At 48.0% G+C, this 19,727-nt stretch overlaps 1 protein-coding gene across 4 annotated transcripts in view; it reads right to left on the bottom strand.

Moving 5' to 3' along the window:
* COL4A4 (collagen type IV alpha 4 chain) overlaps positions 1-19,727 on the bottom strand; it is a 135,198-nt gene that overhangs the window by 5,058 nt on the left and 110,413 nt on the right. For 3 of the 4 annotated variants that reach the window (XM_043578010.1, XM_043578009.1, XM_043578011.1), the window contains 8 exons: positions 19,613-19,726; positions 18,242-18,397; positions 14,504-14,611; positions 13,390-13,398; positions 9,518-9,643; positions 3,925-4,041; positions 2,212-2,400; positions 163-449 (listed from right to left, as the gene is read on the bottom strand). In XM_043578010.1, the coding sequence (XP_043433945.1) occupies positions 163-449; positions 2,212-2,400; positions 3,925-4,041; positions 9,518-9,643; positions 13,390-13,398; positions 14,504-14,611; positions 18,242-18,397; positions 19,613-19,726 (1,106 nt within the window). Of the gene's footprint in view, positions 1-162; positions 450-2,211; positions 2,401-3,924; positions 4,042-9,517; positions 9,644-13,389; positions 13,399-14,503; positions 14,612-18,241; positions 18,398-19,612; position 19,727 lie in introns of those variants that run through there. The other variant, XM_043578012.1, reaches the window with a different exon arrangement.

Below are 19,727 nucleotides of genomic sequence, written 5' to 3' on the forward strand. Positions count from 1 at the left end.
AATGACCTCGCGTCTCCACCGGCTGTGGTTTGCGGCGGGCGTCGTGACCACAGGTGCTGTTGCTGTCTGTCTGCCCGACAGAGTCCAGGGAACCACTGCCCGGTCCAGATGGAAGGGGCCGGCAAGGGGTGCCGCAAGGCAGCGGGCGTGCGAGAGACTCACCATCAGGAACGAGTACCCGATCCAGAGGCTCCTCCAGGTCCGTGGACACGGGGGGATGGACTGGTCCTGGCTGTGCAGAGCCACCACCTGAGCCGGGGCCTCGCACACGGCACAGCGGCTGATGTACGGGCGGATCTCTTCTTCCGAGAGCGGCATCATGGGCAGGGGCGCGGCGCTGGCCAGCCAGTACGATCGGTCGTTTCTCCGGGCGTAGTGGCAGACTTGGTGGATGTTACAGTAGGCAAAGGGCAGTGTGCTAAACATGGGAAGGCAAGACCCCGGCAGACCTTGGGAAGGAGGACAAGGCAATGCGGTGTGTGAGCAGCCGGGCCCCGTGTGCCCGTGACCTCTCCCACGTGTGCCATTTGCTGACGAAGTGTTCTATTACACAGATGTGGTGGGTTTCTGGCACCTCCCTGGTCCTGGGGCCAGCCCTCACTCCCTCATTCACTCCTCAGTCACTCACGAGCCAAGCAATGGGCCAGCTGCTGGAGGGGTGCGGTCCCCACATCTCTGTCCCCACAAAGATGCCCCGGCTGGGCTGATGGCTGAGCAACTGGGCAAGGAAGATACAGCATGGCCAGCCCTACGAGTGAGAAGCACAGAGTGCAGGGACTTGCGGCGAGGACAACTGGAAGAATGCCTTTCTGCTAGGACCTGAAGTATGAAAAGGATTTGGCCAGGTCTGAAGATGGTGAGTATTCAAAGGAGAAGATACAGCAGTGGACAGGGCCAGGGGTGAGGAAGCGTGGAGCCCAAAGAACTGAAAGGAATTCCGTTGGTGAGGGGGGAAGAGGACGTCTGGGTGTCTGTCTGTCTCCGGGTGTCCAGAGATAAGTCAGACCAGAGGCTGTGGGCTTTGTCTATCTTGTAGGGAGCTTAGATTTTATCCCAGGGCTTTGAAGAGCTTTGTGAGTAGGCTCTGGCTAGACCAGGGTCGGGGGGAAGCTGGTGGAACAGAAAACAGGCAGGAAGAAGGCTGACGGCCGAAGGGCAAGAGGGAGAGAAGTAAACAGGCCCAGATATTACCCATTACTTCTTCCTCCCCCTCCCCCACCAGGCCTTCTAATGGGAATGGCCATGGCTAAGCCCAATGGAGAATGGTCTGGAAGTAGCTGCCATTGCTAAGCCTGCTCTCCTTGCCTGCCCTTGCTGACAGCAGGGGTCATAGCCCAGGGTGGGCAGTGACAGGGCTCCCCTCTCCAGCAGCTGTCCCTGTTGTTATATCACTCCTGCACCCATCACTCAACCAGCATGATCTGGGAAGGTACTTAAAATCCTGGCTTGAAAGCAGTTCCTGTAGCTTACAGATCTACTATTGGAAATGGAGAGGGGCACCCGGGTAAGCGTCCAACTTCTCAGGTCATGATCTCACGGTTTGTGGGTTCGAGCCCCGCGTCAGGCTCTGTGCTGACAGCTCAGCGCCTGGAACCTGTTTCGGATTCTGTGTCTCCCTCGCTCTCTGCCCCTCCCCCACTCGCACTCTGTGTCTCTCTCTCAAAAATACATAAACATTTAAAAAAGAAAAAAAGAAAAAAAGAAAATGGACAAGTAGCACCAAGCGATGACTCCCCAAATAAAGTTCTATCACTTAAAAAACAACTTGAGGCGGGTGGGGGACTGGTACCGGCTGATGCCACATCATACAAGCACCCAGCTGCTGTCGATGCACCATCTCACAGGTAAACACAGCAACTGACTGTGTCCTGATTAAATAACTTACCTTTGGAAATAAAAACCACATTTTACATATGAGTCAAGTTGAACTTACTCTTACACTAAAATATTCTTAGGAAGAATTATTTTTAAAAAAATGAGCTAAGTAGCCAGATGATAAGCTCTCACCGGAGAGAGCTTCTTTGCCCACCCCCCCCCCATAGGACTCACACACGTTTAATAAAATCCGCTGAGAATTAGCATGGTAGTTTAAAAAGAAAAAAATCCCATGGGAGATGAGCCATCACTTAGGATGTTGATGAATCTGTAAAATTGCCCCAAAAGTTGTCCCCCTAAGCGATGGACGTGGGTGACCATGTGCTACACACATACCCAGGTCTTGGTTGTGAGCCTTCTCCTGTCCTTCCAGGTACAACAGACTGTAGCCCGTCCACAGCCTGGGCATGCCCGCTGGGCAGGTGGGTTCTCCATCTGTCTGACTGTGGAGAACCAGGAGGAAGCCACTGAGGTATCCAGGCCCAAACCCTTTGGGCCCGGGATCCCCAATGGGCCCAGGAGGGCCTGGAGGAATAAAGAAAAAATGAAGGCAGTTTAGGGGAGAAGCCTGCCATGGCCCATGCCCAGGAAGGTGCCCGACACAACCCCAATATATACAAAACGACCCAGTCAGCAAGTATTTATCCCAAGCATCTTCCAGGTGGTCGGACCAAGTTAGCAGAAAAACAGCAAGCAGACAAAAATCCCTGCCCTCCCAGAGCTTACATTCTACTTGAACAAGAGAAATGACAAACAGGGAAAGGTGAAATGCTGAGAAGACAAAGATGGGGTGGCGTCTCCCCCCCGTGTGACCTCCCAGACTGAACTAGGAGCCTAGAACTAGATATGTGTGACCTTCTCAGACTGAATTATGAGCCTGCTCATCGGAAAAGGTAATTCTCAAAGCTGGCCTTCCTTACACCTCCCGGACCCTCTCATGGCTCTGGCATATGGAGAAAAGGCAAGGGGTTGGAACCCACATGCACAACCTGGACCTTCTTTTATGAGGGAGGGAGGAGGAAGGCAGGCCTGGTGGTGGCATTCTTGCTGGCAGACGGGAAGCAGGGTCTGTCTCCTTTGGCATCTCTAAGGGGTGGACCCACTGAAGGAGGCCAATGGCTACTTCTAATTGCCAAGAGCAAAGGTGAAATTAAACGTTGTTTATTTTTTTAAAAACTCTTTCTGGAAGACTGGCGGGCTCTCCTCATTCATCCTGGAAACCAGAGGACTTGTGGACCAAATTAGGCCTGCCCACGTGTTGCGTTTGACCTGTCAAGACTGTCCGGATGGGGACCTGGAATTTGGAGAGCACAGCGTGGGCACCGCTGAGCCCTCTCCCCCACCTGCAGCAATTGGCTGAAGCTGACTGCAGGCTCCATTTCGTTACAGACTTCACCGGCCCCCTTCACCCCTTCTCATTACCAACCTGGTAGATCCCCTCGAAGATGAGACTTACCTGGGAGACTTACCCCAGTGCCCAACCTATCGCCTAGGCGCATTATATTTCAAATGGCTATTCTGTAATGTCTTCTCTCTCCCCTCACTCAACGCCTACTCCCCAATTTTTTGTCTTAAGAGCCTCTTAGTCTATATAAACGTTTCGACACTTGTACAGTAAGAGGAAGTGAACTCAGAAAACAGAGGCCAAGTGATCCAGCCAGTCGTGGAGGGTGAGAACCCCCCCATCTGCAGCACGGCCTCTCAGTGGTGTTGACATGCAATGCCAGGCTTGCCTTGGCAAAGCAACCAGCTAGAAGAGCTGAGTATTATTTTATGATCATGTACAGCGGTTCTGGAAGATGCCAAACGGGGGATAGCGCCTTGCCTCATCTTTACGATGGCTGAGGATCAGTTAGACCCTCAGTGGGGGATACATCCTTGTTCTGCTCTTGCTGCTTCTGCCTCGCCCAAAACCTGGTGAGTCCACATCTAAGGCAAATGCTTTTAATAAGAGCAGTTTGGAAAGCCGCATGAGAAGCCACGGATCTTGTGCCAAGAGTCCTCAGGTCTACGGGGTCAAAGGAAAGAAGAGAAGCTGAAAATGTTTACCTGGTGCTCCGGGACAGCCCGCTTCTCCCGTGTCCCCTTTGCTTCCAGGAGGCCCAGGAGACCCTGGGAGGCCATCCTCGCCCCTCCTGCCATCCGGCCCCGACTCTCCTTTGCACCCTGCGCAAGAGTTCACGATGGCCGTGGTGAAAACAGTGTGACGCCTGGTGGCCAGGTGCTGGCCCCGGGCTCCCCATTTGGACGGTTCTGCATTAGCTCATTCTGTCTTCTCAGATACATGAAGGTGGGAAGTGTTACCTCCACTTGGCAGCGGGGTAAATGAGGCTCTCAAAGGTCAAGCAACTTACATAATAAGCCAGTAGAGCTGGGATTGGAAGCCAGACCAGAGAGATGTTGAGAGAGAGGTCTTCATGTGTCTTCATATTCTTGTATATTCGACTTTTTTTTTTACACTGAACATATATGACTTTCATAATTAAATATCATCCTTAATAACGATTTTTTTAAGAAAGCTGAGAGGAAATACTGAGAACTGAGGGTTGATGGGAGGGTGGGGGAGAGGGGAAAGTGGGTGAAGGGCACTGAGGAGGGCACCTGTTGGGATGAGCACTGGGTATGGTATGGAAACCAATTGGACAATAAATTATATTTAATATAAAAAAAGGAATAAATAAAATTTAATAGGATTCAACTGAGAGCCAAGTTAAATTTGGAGCAAGATAAAAGCAGCAGTTATTTAAAATAATAATTGAGGGTTTACAAGGTGCAAGATACCACCCTTGACGTGGGTTAACCAATTCGCTCTTCTCACCAGCCATAGGACCAGGTGAGATCTCATATGCCAGCCTCCCAGTGGGGAGGCTGAGGCTCAGGAAGGTGACACAGCTGATCATATGGGGTGGGGAACCTCACTCAGACAGGCAGGCTGAGTGAGGGCCAAGGCACAGCCGTCAGCGCCCCCCGCCCCCCACCCATGACCAGCTGTGGGGCTCAGCTGCGCCCCCCGGAGGACGTGGCTGCATTTACACTGATACCTGAGGGGTTCTTTTAAGCTGTTACTTTCGGCCAAGGGATCAATTCATGAACCACTATCTCCTTTCGTGGGTAGCAAATATGGTCCTTGCCTGTGGAGGAGTTTATTGCCATTGTCCTGAATTCCCTGAATCACCAGCCCTCCCAAGGGTTCTGGTCTCTACCTATGCTTTTCTCTCCCTCTCTCCCTTTCTCACTCTCTCTGCCACACATTAGCTTAAAACCAACCATTAAGTCAGAGAGAGCTCATTTAAGCAGCTTTCGCTCTTTTTTCACTCTAGGACTTGTTCTTCAAGGGAGTGGGGAAGCCACCTGAGGGTTGAGAGCAGGGGACTGCCGTACTGGGGTGAACAGGGGGATGTCCCGCTCAATTTCCTGTCTCACACAGGCCCCCCTCTTAGCACTGAGACGCATACCCTTCCAGACCTCACTGCCTTTGAAATTCTGTTCTGACCTTGCCTGCCTCAGAGTGTCCCGTACAAACGTCCTCCTTCTGTCCCTGCAGCCAGCCAGCCCCTCCCCCACACTCCATACTGGCAGAGCTCCTGTGGGTACCCGCCCCCCCGGCATTCCTGGCCTCTGGGGTGCTAGCATTTCACTTTCTGCTTCCTCGGGTATTAAACAAATTCTCCTGGCTGGTCACACTGTTCCTGGACTGCCTGCGGTACGTGGTCGTCATTCCATAAGTGAAAAAGGAAGCCCCTCCCTCTCCCTCTCGCCATCTGGGTGAGAGATGCCCTCTCCTTTCCAGTAATGGGGCAGAAACCTCTCTATGCCTGGGGCTGCTGCATGCTGGCTGGCACATCCCTTTCCACCCGCTTCAAAGAGAACATCAGCTACTTTGGAAGGAACACAGGGCCCTGATGGTGAGCTCAGAGCTTTCCTTCATCTTTCCCACCCGAGGAGAGGATCGCAACGTGTGGCCACTGCGCTGTAGGCTGGAAAGGGCTGCCCAGGTGCTGACAAGCCAGCAAACGGGCTGATCACTGAAAAGGCAGCAGGTGTCTTCCCGAAATAGGGACATGCGGCGAGATCACTGTCGATTTGGGGACAGGAGTCCCCCCCACCAGATGTTATGATATAGGCTCTTTGCTCCCTTTGGAGAAATCATCAGGCAATTTTCCAGAGATGGGGAGGAAAGCTTGTGTTAACCCGAGCTGAGTGCCCAGAGCTTTCACCGTGTGGACTTGTTCTCTACTTGGAACTTGTTTTAAGAACTAGAGGTACATCTAAAAGCTCTCCACTATTTGATGGATTACCTCCTCTGAGCACATCACATGTTGACTTGAAGATTAAACACACTCTAACAGGATGTGGGGATGTGTCCATTAGGCAGTAAGAGTTCAAACCGATATGGAAACCACCTCTGTGTTCATCCCAGGAAGCTCCAGCCTTTGAGCCTCTCCCCATCCCCCCTCCACTGGGAAGGAAAAGTTGTAGATCAAAGAGACATGTGAGCAGAAAAACATTAGGCCTTCCATGGTGGAGGACTCTTAGCAGACATTAATTATATTTAGTGTGGCTGTTACCTACTCATACTGGGCAGGAAAGAGCCAGAACTTTGTTTGCTTCTGTATAGATCTCGGCTGTGGCACCTGGTTACAGAACCAGCTCGGCAATGGAAGAGGTTTGGAAGGAAAAACAAGAGGAAACCAACGATGCCATTTTAAGTGGACATGGTGCTTCCTGGTCTCAGCTGAGCCTTCACAACCAACCCTGGGGGTGGCGTAGACAGCCCCCAACACTGTGCTAAAAGAAATGCATTCAGAAAGTAGAGAGGTGGTGGTGTAGACAGCCCCCAACACCGTGCTGAAAGAAATGCCTTCAGAAAATAGACAGGCGATGATCAACATGTCCTGCACATGACCCAAGTCAGACAGGGTTAGGGTGCTTTAGACCCTCAGAAGAGACTTGTCATGTTTTAGTAACGGGACAGTGTAGCCATGTATCCAGGTGGCCAGCAGGGAGAGCTAGGGGGCAAAGACTATAGTGTAGGCAAAGAGGGATCCTTTATAACAGGATCTGGAGGCTCATGTCAGAGAAGAGGGACCCGGAAGGGGACACTGGCTTGAGAGTGGGGACACAGGAGGGTAGAAAGGAGCTCCAGGGAAGCTGAACCATGGAGCAGCACAGCCCCGCTCTGAAACCATGGAGAACAGGAAGTGCTTTGTGGGAAGGGCTGGGCATTTTTTTTTTAACATAACAGTCACATTTTGTGATACAACGGTGGCCTCAGGTGTCCCCACTGCCAGCTAGCAGGGTCAGTGACATCAATAAGGAGAGGGCACAGAAAGCCAGAGTAGACCTTTCTGAGGCCACCTGCAACCCGATGAGCCCATCTGACCCCAAGTCAGCCAGAACGAGCGATGACAGGTGATCACACCTGGGCCCATGTAGACTGTTGGCCTTCTTTCAGAAGCTCACAGTCTATGGAGAGAGAATCTTGTATGTGCCCAAGATTACTATTTGCCCATTTGGTTTTTTTCTTCTCAATAACTTTCTTCGGTTCTTTGCCCAAGCTACCACAATGGGTGAGCCCAGCCACCCAACCTGTCTCACTGGTGTTGGGGTAAGGCGCTGGGTCTCAACCCTGGCTGTCCGCTAGAGTCACCGTGGGAGCTTTTTCCAAACACTGGTACTTGGGCCCTGCCTCCCTCTGCATTCCCTTGGTCTTGGGAGGGGGCCCAGGCCTCACGGTTGTTTCCTGCCCCTCCAGATGACTTTGATCTACAGCTAGGATTGAGTCACTAGGGATTGTGTGACTCTTAGCTGACTCTTTTAAGGACAGCACTCATCTAACATGGTTAGGGTTGCTCAAACTTGAAGGGATCCACAGATATTCAGGGGATCTTGTTAACATGCAGATTCTAACTTGGTAGGTCTATGGCCTGAGTGGCTACTGGTCCTCGGACCACACTTAGAGCAGCAAGGATGTGGCTGACTTAGTCACCAGGCTCTCAAGGTAAACCAACCCCCGCTGTGCCCCTGTCATCTCCCTGCTGGACAATTCTAGTTCCTCAAAGCCCAATCTTTCCATAAAGGCTCTGCTCACAGGCCAGCCCTTGCCTGAGTCTCAGCAGCCCTGCAGGCTTCCACGATAAAGTTCACCTCTCCCTGTCCCATTGTCTTCACGCCTTTGCCAGAATCTCCTTCAAAGCACAAATGATCATCTCCCATTATTTAAGAGTTACTCGTGTTCTGCCAGCTATTCCTGCCTTGAGATTGTGAGGCACTGGTGGGAGAAAAACGCATCACACCTACATCCGTACTGCCCACGATACCCAGGACCACACTTTCTAAACAGTGTGGGGGATCTGGAAGTGTTTCCTGAAATATATTTGCAGAACTCCGTTACCGGCCACATCTTCTACTGGAGAGTTGATTTTTTTTAAAGGGGTGTGTGTGTGGTGGGCGGGGGGAGAAGTATCCCAGCCATCAATATTGCACAACAACATATACAACAAGGCGGTTGGTTTTAAAAGTAGGTTGAGTGATGAGTTGTTCTGACTGACTGCGAGCTCTACCCATGTAGTGAGCGCCTAAGGACTACGCTCACTTCCTAGTGCTCGTGCGCTGTTAACGGAAGTTGCTCCAATGGACGCGCAATTAACACGCAATTGCATAGATGCAATGCAGCAAATACAAACATGAAAACCCCCATACTAACATGAGGGAGGCTCCAGGGCTGTTCCGGACACTACCCAAGAACTATTCAGACTCCAGCCCTTAGCTGTTTGGCTTTGGGGACACACACACACACACACACACACACAAACACACACACACACCAGGAGGTGCAAAATTCAAGTTCTACTTCCAATTCCTTTGGACCTGAACCCAAGAGAGCCAAAGCCACACCTGGGAGAACAGGTGGGAAAACAGAAAAGAAAATGGCCTCTTGTCTCCTAGGGTAATTTGCACACAGGCGGTCTAGAATCATGGGCACTGCCGATTGGTCTGAAGAGATCGGCGACCACTAGAGGACCATCCCGGACTCCCTAATCTCTTCATAAATTACCAGTGTGGTAGGGATCTGGGAAGAGAAAGTAATGCATTTGGAGGATACTTTTTAAAGGGATGGTTTCCTTTAAGTACTTACATAAGGATCCTACTACCCTGAGAATGACTGAGCGATGGTCACGTTAATTAAATGAACACTCCAGTCATGGCCATAATTTAGAGCGACCCTTTCCCTTTCCCCTCCCCCTCCTCCAAGGGATACCTTTCCTTCCCTCCTTTCCACTGAGCCCCAGTTCAAGTGTTTGTAATGCAAAATCAAGTCAATAGCTAGTAATGACGATTAGAGCATCTACTCAGTTGTGTAAGAAGCTTCAAAACCTTGTGCCCCAAAGCTGCCGAAGTATGCAACGTGAAAGATTCAAGTAGGAGTTCAGCAGAAAAGTAGGAGGCATGTGTCACTCCAGCTAGGACACAATCAAAGCTTTGGATAAATGTAGAGAAATGCGTAAGAGGAAGGGGACTGCCTTGCTACCTCCTCACAAATTGTTCAGGCTGCATGCTAAAAACTACACAGCAAGACACTTAGATTCTCATTCCAGCAGCACAGGACGCAGATAATGAACAGTCAGCGTGAGGCTCGTACCTGCTCCTGGGGGGCCTCTCATTCCGGGGGGCCCCATGCCTCCTTCTGGTCCTCTTGGGCCTGGCACCCCAGGAAGCCCGGGGATTCGGGGACAGGAATCCACATCTGCAGGTGGCCCCGGTTCACCTGAAATGGGAACCCCCACTTGTGTGACGGACTCAAATCTTACACACAAGCTCCTTCCGCGTTCTCAAGTTAGTCAGGCTTCAGTCTCTACACTGAAGAACCGAAGAATGTTCAACCACCCAATATAGGCTCCGTGAAGGCGGGACTGCTGTTCACTGTGGGCTGCGTGAAGAATTTCCAGAGCATTCTGTTAAATAAACTAATGACTGGCTGACTGAATGAATGGCATTTCAGAGGAAGCAAAAAAAGTATGGAATGGAGAAAGTTGATTGGGGCAGCAACAGTTTGGGAAATCCCCTGGGTTTCTAATCTTTGGGCCACTTTTTACAAAATGGCAGCCACACTTAGCAGTGGGAGAGCTACCGTGGGTTCCTGTGCTCAACTGAACGCGTCTCTAATCTGTTCGTTGTACGTTTCGGCCACGCGGGCTTCCGTATAGTCCATGACTCAGATAGAATTTCAAGGTCGCCAGGGGCACCACAGCAGCAACTTTCAACCTTGAGTGCATGTTGGTTACAATTTTCCAGGGAACTATACATGAATCTGCTGATGCTGGGGTCCCACTCCAGAAACACTGATTTAACTGTGGAGCACGTGGCCTGGGCAGTGCCCTCAAGCTTGATCGTGTAATAAACCCAGCCTGGGAGCTTTTCAAAAGTACCAGTGCTGGGACCCCACCTAGACTTATCAAGTAGGAATTTCCGGGGGTGGGAGTTAGGCATCAGCAGTTTTTTAAACTCCCCAGATGACTCCGATGCCAGCCGAGGCTTCAGCACCGTTTAGTGCTAAGGAGCTGTAGTGCTGATGTTTGCACATCAGAATCATCTGGCCACTTTGCCAGAGCCCAGAGTTTCTGAGCACGTCGGTCTGGAATAGACCCCAACGTCTGCACATCTAACATGTTCCCAGGTGAGGCTACTGGGGCTGATCTGGGGATCTCACTTGGAGAACCACTGCTCTGAAGGCGTGAATGTTTTTCCTCCTTGGTCATGTTCACATCTTTAAGATATTTTTTTCCCTTTTCTTTTCTTTTTTCTTAAGTTTATTTTTGAGGGGCACCTGGGTGGCTCAGTGGGTTAAGCGACCGACCTCAGCAAAGGTCATGATCTCATGGGTTTTGAGCTGCGTAGGGCTCTGTGCTGATGGCTCAGAGCCTTGAGTCTGCTTTGGATTCTGTGTCTCCCTCTCTGTCTCTGTCCTACTCCCCTACTCGCTTTCTGTCCCTCTCTGTTGAAAACAAATAAACATTAAAAAAAATTGAAGTTTATTTTTGAGAGGGAGAGAGTGAACAGGAGAGGGGCAGAGAGAGGTTGGGGGGGATAGAGGATCCAAAGTGGTGCTCGAACTTACAAACTAGGAGATCATGACTTGAGCCAAAGTCACCCACTTAACCCACTGAGCCACCCGGGTGTCCCAAGATATTTTTTTCTAAAGTTTCATTCAGTCACCCTACAAATAATCCACAGGGGGAGAGAAATAATCATAACACTAACCAATAATAATAACAGCTAATATGAACTGCTTGTCATGCACTGGGCTCTGTGCTAATTGCTTTGTGATTAAAGGCTCCAAACAAGCCCGTGTGTGTGTGTGCTGCTATTACTAGAACATTACAGGTGAGAAAACCCAGGTTCAGGTATGTAAGTGACATATCTAAGGTCACACAGCTGACACATGGCAGAGTTTAGATCAAAATCCAAGATGGCCTGGCTCCAAACCTGTGCTCTTAACCACAACACCATACTGCCTACAGAACTCTTCACATTAGTGTAATAAATTCCAAGAAATAAAACATTTTATTTTTAATTTTTTTTTATTTTGTCAATGTTTATTTATTTTTGAGAGACAGAGAGACAGAGTGTGAGTGGGGAGGGGCAGAGAGAGAGAGGGAGACACAGAATCCGAAGCAGGCTCCCGATGCAGGGCTTGAACTCACGAACCATGAGATCATGACCTGAGCCGAAGTCAGATGCATAACCAACTGAGCCACCCAGGTGCCCCGAAATACACCGTATTTGAAAACACACTGCTCACCAGTTATGGGTTTCTTAAAATTCATACAAATGTGCAAAAAAAATTTAAGAATATCAGTGACTAGGGGCGCCGGGGTGGCTCAGTCGGTTAAGCATTTGACATTGGCTTAGGCCAATTCATAGGTTTGAGCCCCACGTCGGGCTCTGTGCTGACAGCTCAGAGCCTGGAGCCTGCTTCGGATTCTGTGTCTCCCTCTCTCTCTGCCCCTCCCCCGCTCATGCTCTGTCTCTCAAATATAAATAAACATTTTTAAAAAATAGCAGTAATTAGGCAGCAAGAAGATTGTAGAAAATGTGGCCATAGTGACATCATAGGCTGCATTTTAGTTAATATGTCTGTGCAAAATGTACTTGAACCCTGTAAGCTGTTTGGAATTTAATCTCTCCTAAAATATTGTATGAAACCACAACCAACACTGAGTTGCATGTATATTTACAGTACATACAGTTTAATGTAAAACATAGCTTTTCCATTCTGGGTGACTTGAGAGAGATGTATATGAATAATTTCTATTTTCCCTGGATAACCTTGCGAATTCTGATGGAGTGAAGGAAGCAAGTAAGGGAACAGGGGGCACATATTTGGCTCGTGCTTCATATTTAGGATTCTGATGTTATCTTCAAATGAGTTTATACATACAGACCCAGAGAGACACTAAAAGGATGGAGATGGAAACATTAAATATGAAATTACAAATTTTATTTTTTTTTAAGTTTACTTATTTTATTTTGAAAGAGAGAGCACACAAGCGGGGGGAGGGGCAGAGGGGGTGGGTAGAGAATCCCAAGCAGGCTCCACACTGTCAGCGCAGAGCCTGACGTGGGGCTCAAACCCACAGAGAGGGAGATCATGACCTGAGTGGAAATCAAGACTCGGATGCTTAACTGACTGAACGACCCTGATACCCCAAAAGTGAAACTTTTAAATGTAAACATTTAAAATAGCAGCCTTTTAAAAAAAAAATCTGATTTTGCTTTTCTTTACTTTTTAATAAACCAGAAGCTGAGTGGGAGGGGCCAGAGCATCTCTTGTGTAGGGACCCCGCATTCCGGACCAATTTTCATTGGGGTTAATAACAAAGGCCTGGAAAAGAGCAAATGCATGCACTCACTGTGTTTCTTTGCTTTTTTTGAGAAACTCTTTTTAGTCTGTTTGAAAACCCCAGACACGAAATAATATGTTGCTTCTGCCTCTGGAGGGGTAAGTGAACATTTAGTTGAAAAGAATCATGGCATTTTTATTGTAACGCACCAAGAAATTTGCTCCTTGAAAATGGACCTCGATGTTATGGGAAAACCTTGGCACAGCCCCTTACTGGGTATGAAGGATCCGTCTTTTCATATTGTTGTTGCTACTTATTTTAGGGATGTTCTATGTGTTTATATGGTAGAATTCATAAAGAAACTTGCATTGGTATGTACTAGCCCTTGACAGAGAAAGCACTCATACTCTGGGCCTGAGTTGAAATTCTGTAAGCTGAGCGTCTTCCCTGCTTTGACAACCTTATAATGAGGCTCGGCTTTAGGACGCTCTAATACAGGGTTACTGTATCCGTAATGAGGAAGCGAACACACTGAAACCTCATATAATTACAGCACCCCATCTACAAAAATGTAACAAAGTTTAACTCACAAACAGAGTAGAAAAGGCAAGTACAGAAATAAACAGAAGCCAGATTTAGAGGAAATGACTAATTTTATAGCAATGCTTACCTCTGGCACCTGGAGAGATCCAAAGCCAAAAATCCAAGCGCCACGTAATGATTTTCATGCGGGGGAAAGAGATTTTAAACGTGTGAATTAGGACAAAAGTGAAATAGGTTATTCGAGGATACACATAATAATTTGAGGATGGCATCAGTAATGAGCAGAATGACGGCATCTTATTTACATGACAAGTCTACATCGATGTTACTGACAAGAACGGCTATGATTTCATAATGGGATGTTCGTATCTAGAAAAAACTGAAATAGAGCTCTCTTGCACAATATAAAATTTGAGCTGATTTCATATGGCGAATATGCTCCAATCTAACATATACAGAATTCCGTTCACGGGCAGGCTTCTGAAAATTTCATATTATTTATGTGCTTTAGCTCAGTGTTACAGGTTATGCGCAGAAAGGAAACATGAGAGGAATCCAAGTATAAGCTGTAGTCGTGTTGCTCTATGATCCATCAGAAAGCAGTGTGGTTTATATTTATTCCTTGGACTGCAGTGCTAATTGAGGACACTGCAAACTATTCTGAACTGACACCACATTATTGTCATATTGATTAAGGATCTCCAAAGATATTACTTCTGCCAATCTCAAGTATGCATGTCTGTTTGCCCTTCCAACTCTTCCTTGGCTGGTTTTGACCCGAAGTTGGAAACGTGTGGGCTACTGAGCTTAAACTGAGTAGCCTTTTCACCTTCACAGGAACTAGTATACTTTAAGAAAAAGTTAAATAAAGCATCTAAGAAAATCAATGGGAATTCGGGGACAGAAATGAATAGACAGTCCTCACATACAATAATCAAATCAGTCTTTGCCTCTTGTGTGAGGGAACACGGATTTAGCTACCTTAGAGATGCTGCACGTAAAATCAACTCCTAATTTGCAAACTTACTCATTCTAATGATAAACATTAGTTTACCAAGCATAAGACTCTGTAGTGAGGCCTGAAATAAATATAATCTTTATATCGGAAACAGACTAGCCCAGAAGAAACTGTAGGCAATTTCAGAATAATTACTTTCTGAAAGTGGACCATCACAATTAATACTTTTAAAAAGGCTGCATGTAGGCTTGGTGGGTGAGATAATTAGGCACTAGGAGCTTACCTGGAGGCCCAGGGGGCCCTTGTCTGCCTGGAAAGCCAGGTAAACCCTTCTCCCCAGGAGATCCCGGAAGTCCAGGTGGCCCCTGCAGTCCCGGGAATCCAATTGGTCCTACAAAGAACATAAAAATAGGGGCCTGGGGGGCGCCTGGGTGGCGCAGTCGGTCAAGCGTCCGACTTCAGCCAGGTCACGATCTCGCGGTCCGTGAGTTCGAGCCCCGCGTCAGGCTCTGGGCTGATGGCTCAGAGCCTGGAGCCTGTTTCCGATTCTGTGTCTCCCTCTCTCTCTGCCCCTCCCCCGCTCATGCTCTGTCTCTCTCTGTCCCAAAAATAAATAAACGTTGAAAAAAAAAATTAAAAAAAAAAAAAAAAATAGGGGCCTGGAACAGAGCACTATCAAGACAATGCAGGTCTGATGGGCCGAACTCAGAGATTCACTTCAGCAAAATTCAGGGCCAATTCGGTCTTAGAATCCAGGCGAGTTTCTCACTTTTTTCTGTAAAGCTGAGAAGAGCTGCCTCCGTCTGAAGGAAACACAACAGTCTATCAAAAGGACTAAGGAAAATGGTTTCACGATCAAGACAAAACTAAAGGAGAAGGAAAAAGCCTGTAATCCTGAACTTTCTCGGCAGACAGTGGATGGGAAGCGCAAACAAGGAAGGGCGCTTGGCCATCTGGGAAAACGTGTCCCCCGGCCTGAGCTCCCACCTCTCTTCCTCACAATCTCCCTTTCAGCCCCACCGGCCACTCAGTGCCTCGCAGATGCGGTTCCTTCTCTTCCGTGCCCACCAAGGCCTCATTCTGTACAGTGCTCAGCAAGTCTCACTTCCTCGAGAAAGCCATCTCCAGAGCCCCAGCCCAAGTCCCTAGAATTGTGTTTCCTTTACTCAGAGCGCCTGCCTCCATTTATATGGATGACCCTTTAGTGTGAATGTTTATCTTCCCCCATGAAACTCTATGCTGAATAAGAATGGGGACTCTGTTTAAACTTGTTCACTGTTACGTTCCTGTAGGTACCTAATAAATGTTTGTGGGATAGATCAAATACAATAAAACCTTGGATTGCGAATAACTTGTTCTGCGAGTGTTCCACAAGATGAGCAAACATCTCGAATAAATTTTAACTTGATAAATGAGCGATGTCTTGTAATACCAGTGGTAAGTGACGCCGAGCGTCACATGATCCCAGCTGAGCCAATGGTTCTTCTCTATCTTGCTCACTGTAGGATTGTGGGTAATAGTCTCCCATGCTCAGATGCTCGATCTCAGGCCACAGCGTTCAGCAGAAATCAGTGATTTGTCAGAACTCTGGAAGGTGCCCACAACTGGCAATAGTGTATTTCTTGTCACTTCAAAGCACCTCTGGACAGTCCTTTGCTTTTCCAGACAAGAGTAAGCTTAGGGATGTTTTGCTTCATTCTAGGTCAGGCTGCCTGCAGAGAGAGACACCCTTTCCTCTGCCGCTGTATTGCCAGTTACATTAAATACAGTATAGGATGAGTTTATTAATACTGTACTGTAGTCAATATCTGTGTGAGTGTATACAGTGGACCCCATGCAGAAAAAGGTTCTGTTGAGCCAACAGCAGCGATTCTGTTGGTGATAGTGAAAGTCATCCTACACAATAACCCTCCTGTCTCCTGTACCCCTCACACCAGCCACAAAGGTTTTCAAAAGTAAGTGCAGGTTAATTTGTTTACTTTTCTTTTCACTTTGTATTTTCTTTATTATTTTTTGTTATATTACAGTATTGTGATCCCTTTTATATGAATATTTTGGGTTATGGAACAAATCATCTGAGTTTCCATTATTTCTTATGGGGAAATTCACTTTGATATACAAGTGCTTTGGATTACAAGCATGTTTCCAGAATGAATTATGCTCACAAACCAAGGTTTCACTGTATTTCCCAATAAGTCTGAAAACATAAACTGAAGAAACTCCCTCCTCTCTTCCAGTTAAACACTCTTTGGGCCATGTGCCTGCTGGGATGGGAGTTAAGAAGCATGTTTGGGGGGGTGGGGGTGCCTGGGTGGCTCAGTCAATTGGGTGTCCAACTTCGGCCCAGGTCATGATCTTGTGATTTGTGAGTATCGGGCTCTGTGCTGACAGCTTGGAGCCTGGAGCCTGCTTTGGATTCTGTGTCTCCCTCTCTCTCTGTAACCTCCCCTGCTCATGCTCTCTTTCTCTCAATAATAAATAAATGTTAAAAAAAATTTTAAGAAGCACACTTAGGGGTCTCATCAATATTTCTAACTCTTTGTATGTCCTTTGGTTACCTTTACTGCATGCTATTTCCCCAATCCTGAAGAATATTTCCAGGTGGAGGTTCATTCTCCAGAGCAGCAAATGGGAAGGAGGAGGGTCTTATTTGGGAAAGGGACAAGGTTGTATAGCTAACCTCCTCCTCCCTTTGGTGACTTGGCTTGTAGCATGTTTGTCCAATTCTGGGGTTCAATAACTGGAAGCCCACATACCTGCAGATATAAGCCACATTCTCCAAAATTGATTTTACTGCCAGTAAAGTTGAAGATGCTTGTTGTGTATTGTTGTGCAGGTTGTACACTGCACCATTACAGGGATGCTATTTGCACTGTAGTCATGTCATTTTGATCCCCTTTTTTCCCTAATCTTTGGCTTTATTTTGCGCTTGGCTCAGACGTTAGGCAGGGTGCCAATTATTGGGAAGACTTTGACAGTTACTTACCTACGACATTAAGGGAGCTCAAATGAGTAACCATTATTGGTCCCTTTCAACAAAAAAGTTCTATGAACTGAATAGTTCTCTGAAATCCTGGTGACCAAAAACTAATATCCTCAAATACTAGCAGTTAGGTAAAAATGAATTAAAACAAATATTTTAGCTTTAAATGGTGGGGGAATTCAGTAATGGAGACTCTTTCAGGACTATAAAAAAGCCAGGTCAGCAGCCTCAAACAAAACTGTCCAGTATAGAAGCCACTAACCACATGTAGCTACTGAGCCCTTGAAATGGACACATCCAAACTGGGCTGTGCTGTAAGTTTAAAACACACACCAGACTTCAAAGGTGAGGAGGAGTGTCTCATCTGGAGAGGAACTAGGTTCGTACATATGGCCCTAGTGGCCGCATGGATGATACCAATGATGATATGCTAAGGTAACATTTGAATATATTAGGTTAAAGAAAATATGAAAGTTCATTTCACTTGTTTCTTTTTACTTCTTAAAATGTGGCTACTACATCTTTTAATTACATGTGTAACTTGCATTATATTTCTTTAAAAAAATATATATATATACACACACACATAAAAGTTTATTTACTTATTTTGAGAGAGGGAGAGAAAGAGAGGCAGAGAATTCCAAGAAGGTTCTACACTGTCAGTGCAGAGCCCAACGTGGGGCTTCAACTCACAAACGGCGAGCTCATGACCTGAGCCAAAATCCAGAGGTGGACACTTAACTGACTGAGCCACCCAGGCGCCTGTCCCGTGTTTTATTTCTATTGCTCAGTTCTGGTCTAGGACATTATCAAGTACGTTGTTAGGGGCTGAAGGTGAACTTGTGTTTCTTCTTCTTACTCACCCAAATGTCACCCAAACGTTAAGACTCTTTGGGAAAGTCAGGGCATTTTTGAAAATGCAGTCACTATTTCCATAGGAAATGAGAATTACCTCACCGTGGTGCAGAACCCCAGACCCTGAAGGGCAAGATCACAAAAGTCTTCACACACTACTTCAGAAATAACTTGCATTCCTACCTTTCTGGCCATCTTTTCCATCACATCCTGGGAAGCCTTTGCGTCCTGGAGGGCCTGGGGGGCCCGGGGGGCCCGGGGGACCCGGCAGACCCCGGTCTCCTGGTTCCCCTTTCGGAAGGTCAACACTCCCAGGGGGGCCCGGGGGCCCGGGTGCTCCTGACCACAAGGAAGAAACAAAAAGCATCCTTCAGTCAAAGACAAATATGAGTGCTGGCTGCCTGAGGGCTTCTTAAGGAAAGTAACTGAATGCAAGCAAAAGATGGGGGGGGGGGGGGACCAGAAGAAGAAAAAAAAATTGAACAATATCAGAAGTGAAACAGCGAGTGTGCCCTGGAGGTGAAGCTGGGAGATGGTGTAAGTGGCCCGTCAGCAGCCGTTAGACAAATGAACCTACGGAAAGCCTTCCTTCCCTTCCAAGCCATTCCTTCTGGAAGCATGGTTTTATGGCTTTTCTTTGCATGCCATCCCACTGCTTTGATATGACAGGTAGAAGGACAGATGGATGGACAGAAGGACAGATGGGCGAACAGAGAGATGGATGACAGGCTTTTGAGAAAACCTGGCTGATGGAAAAGAAATATTCACTCAACTACATGTACAATTCTATCTGAAAACAGGTGTCGACGCACAGGAAGTGAGCCCAAATCCTATTCTCCTTAGCTACCTAGAATATTTTGGAGCGTTTTCACTTTTCTCAGGGTAAAATAGAATCACATAATATTTTATCCTGCCCCGACTAAAATCCCAAAGATTTAAAGGCAGTGGGTTGGGTCTCTCTGAAAGAGCTCCGTGAGCTATTAGGAACATGACTATGTGCACTTTGCAAAACCCCACGGCACCAGGCTCCCCCACGCCCCAGCCGGCTCCGGTCAGCCCCTACTCTGAAATACTGCCTTGCTGGGCTTTGTCCCCGCCAAGGGCTGAGAGGAACAATGTGTTCTGTTAGCAGCACTTGAACAGACTGCTTCTGTGTGTGCCAGGCCTGGGCGTGGTCGTGCTGGCCCATGGCGGTGCACGTGGCAGGTGCTAGAAACCAACAGGCAGAGTGAGATCCCCCCCCACACACACCCCCGCCAGCCACTTCCGACCCCTTGTGCTCAGCATCCCCCTGGCGCTGGCGATGAGAAGGGTCTGCTGGGAGTCAGTGTCCCCAGACGGAGATGCTTGGTAGAGCTGGACAGAAGACTGAGCTCTGACTCTGGGGGTGGTCCTGGAAGCCGGGCACTGCCCACACTCCACCTCTCCCCTCTGCCAGACTGTCGGGGCTGCTGAGGGCCTGCGACTCCACCATTCTCTGGTCCTATAATCCTCCGGAGCTGGCAGCATCTAAGGAAAGGAGTGCCAACATCCTCTGCCAGGATTTTATCATACCTCTTGGACCATCGGGGCCGGGAGGTCCCTGATCGCCGGGGGACCCTGGGTCAGGAATGTCACCTTCAGGAGCTCTTCCTGTGGCACCTGCGGGACCAGGTGATCCAGGTCTCCC

The sequence above is a fragment of the Prionailurus bengalensis genome, chromosome C1, assembly GCF_016509475.1.
Source record: "Prionailurus bengalensis isolate Pbe53 chromosome C1, Fcat_Pben_1.1_paternal_pri, whole genome shotgun sequence".
Taxonomy (NCBI): Eukaryota; Metazoa; Chordata; class Mammalia; order Carnivora; family Felidae; genus Prionailurus; species Prionailurus bengalensis.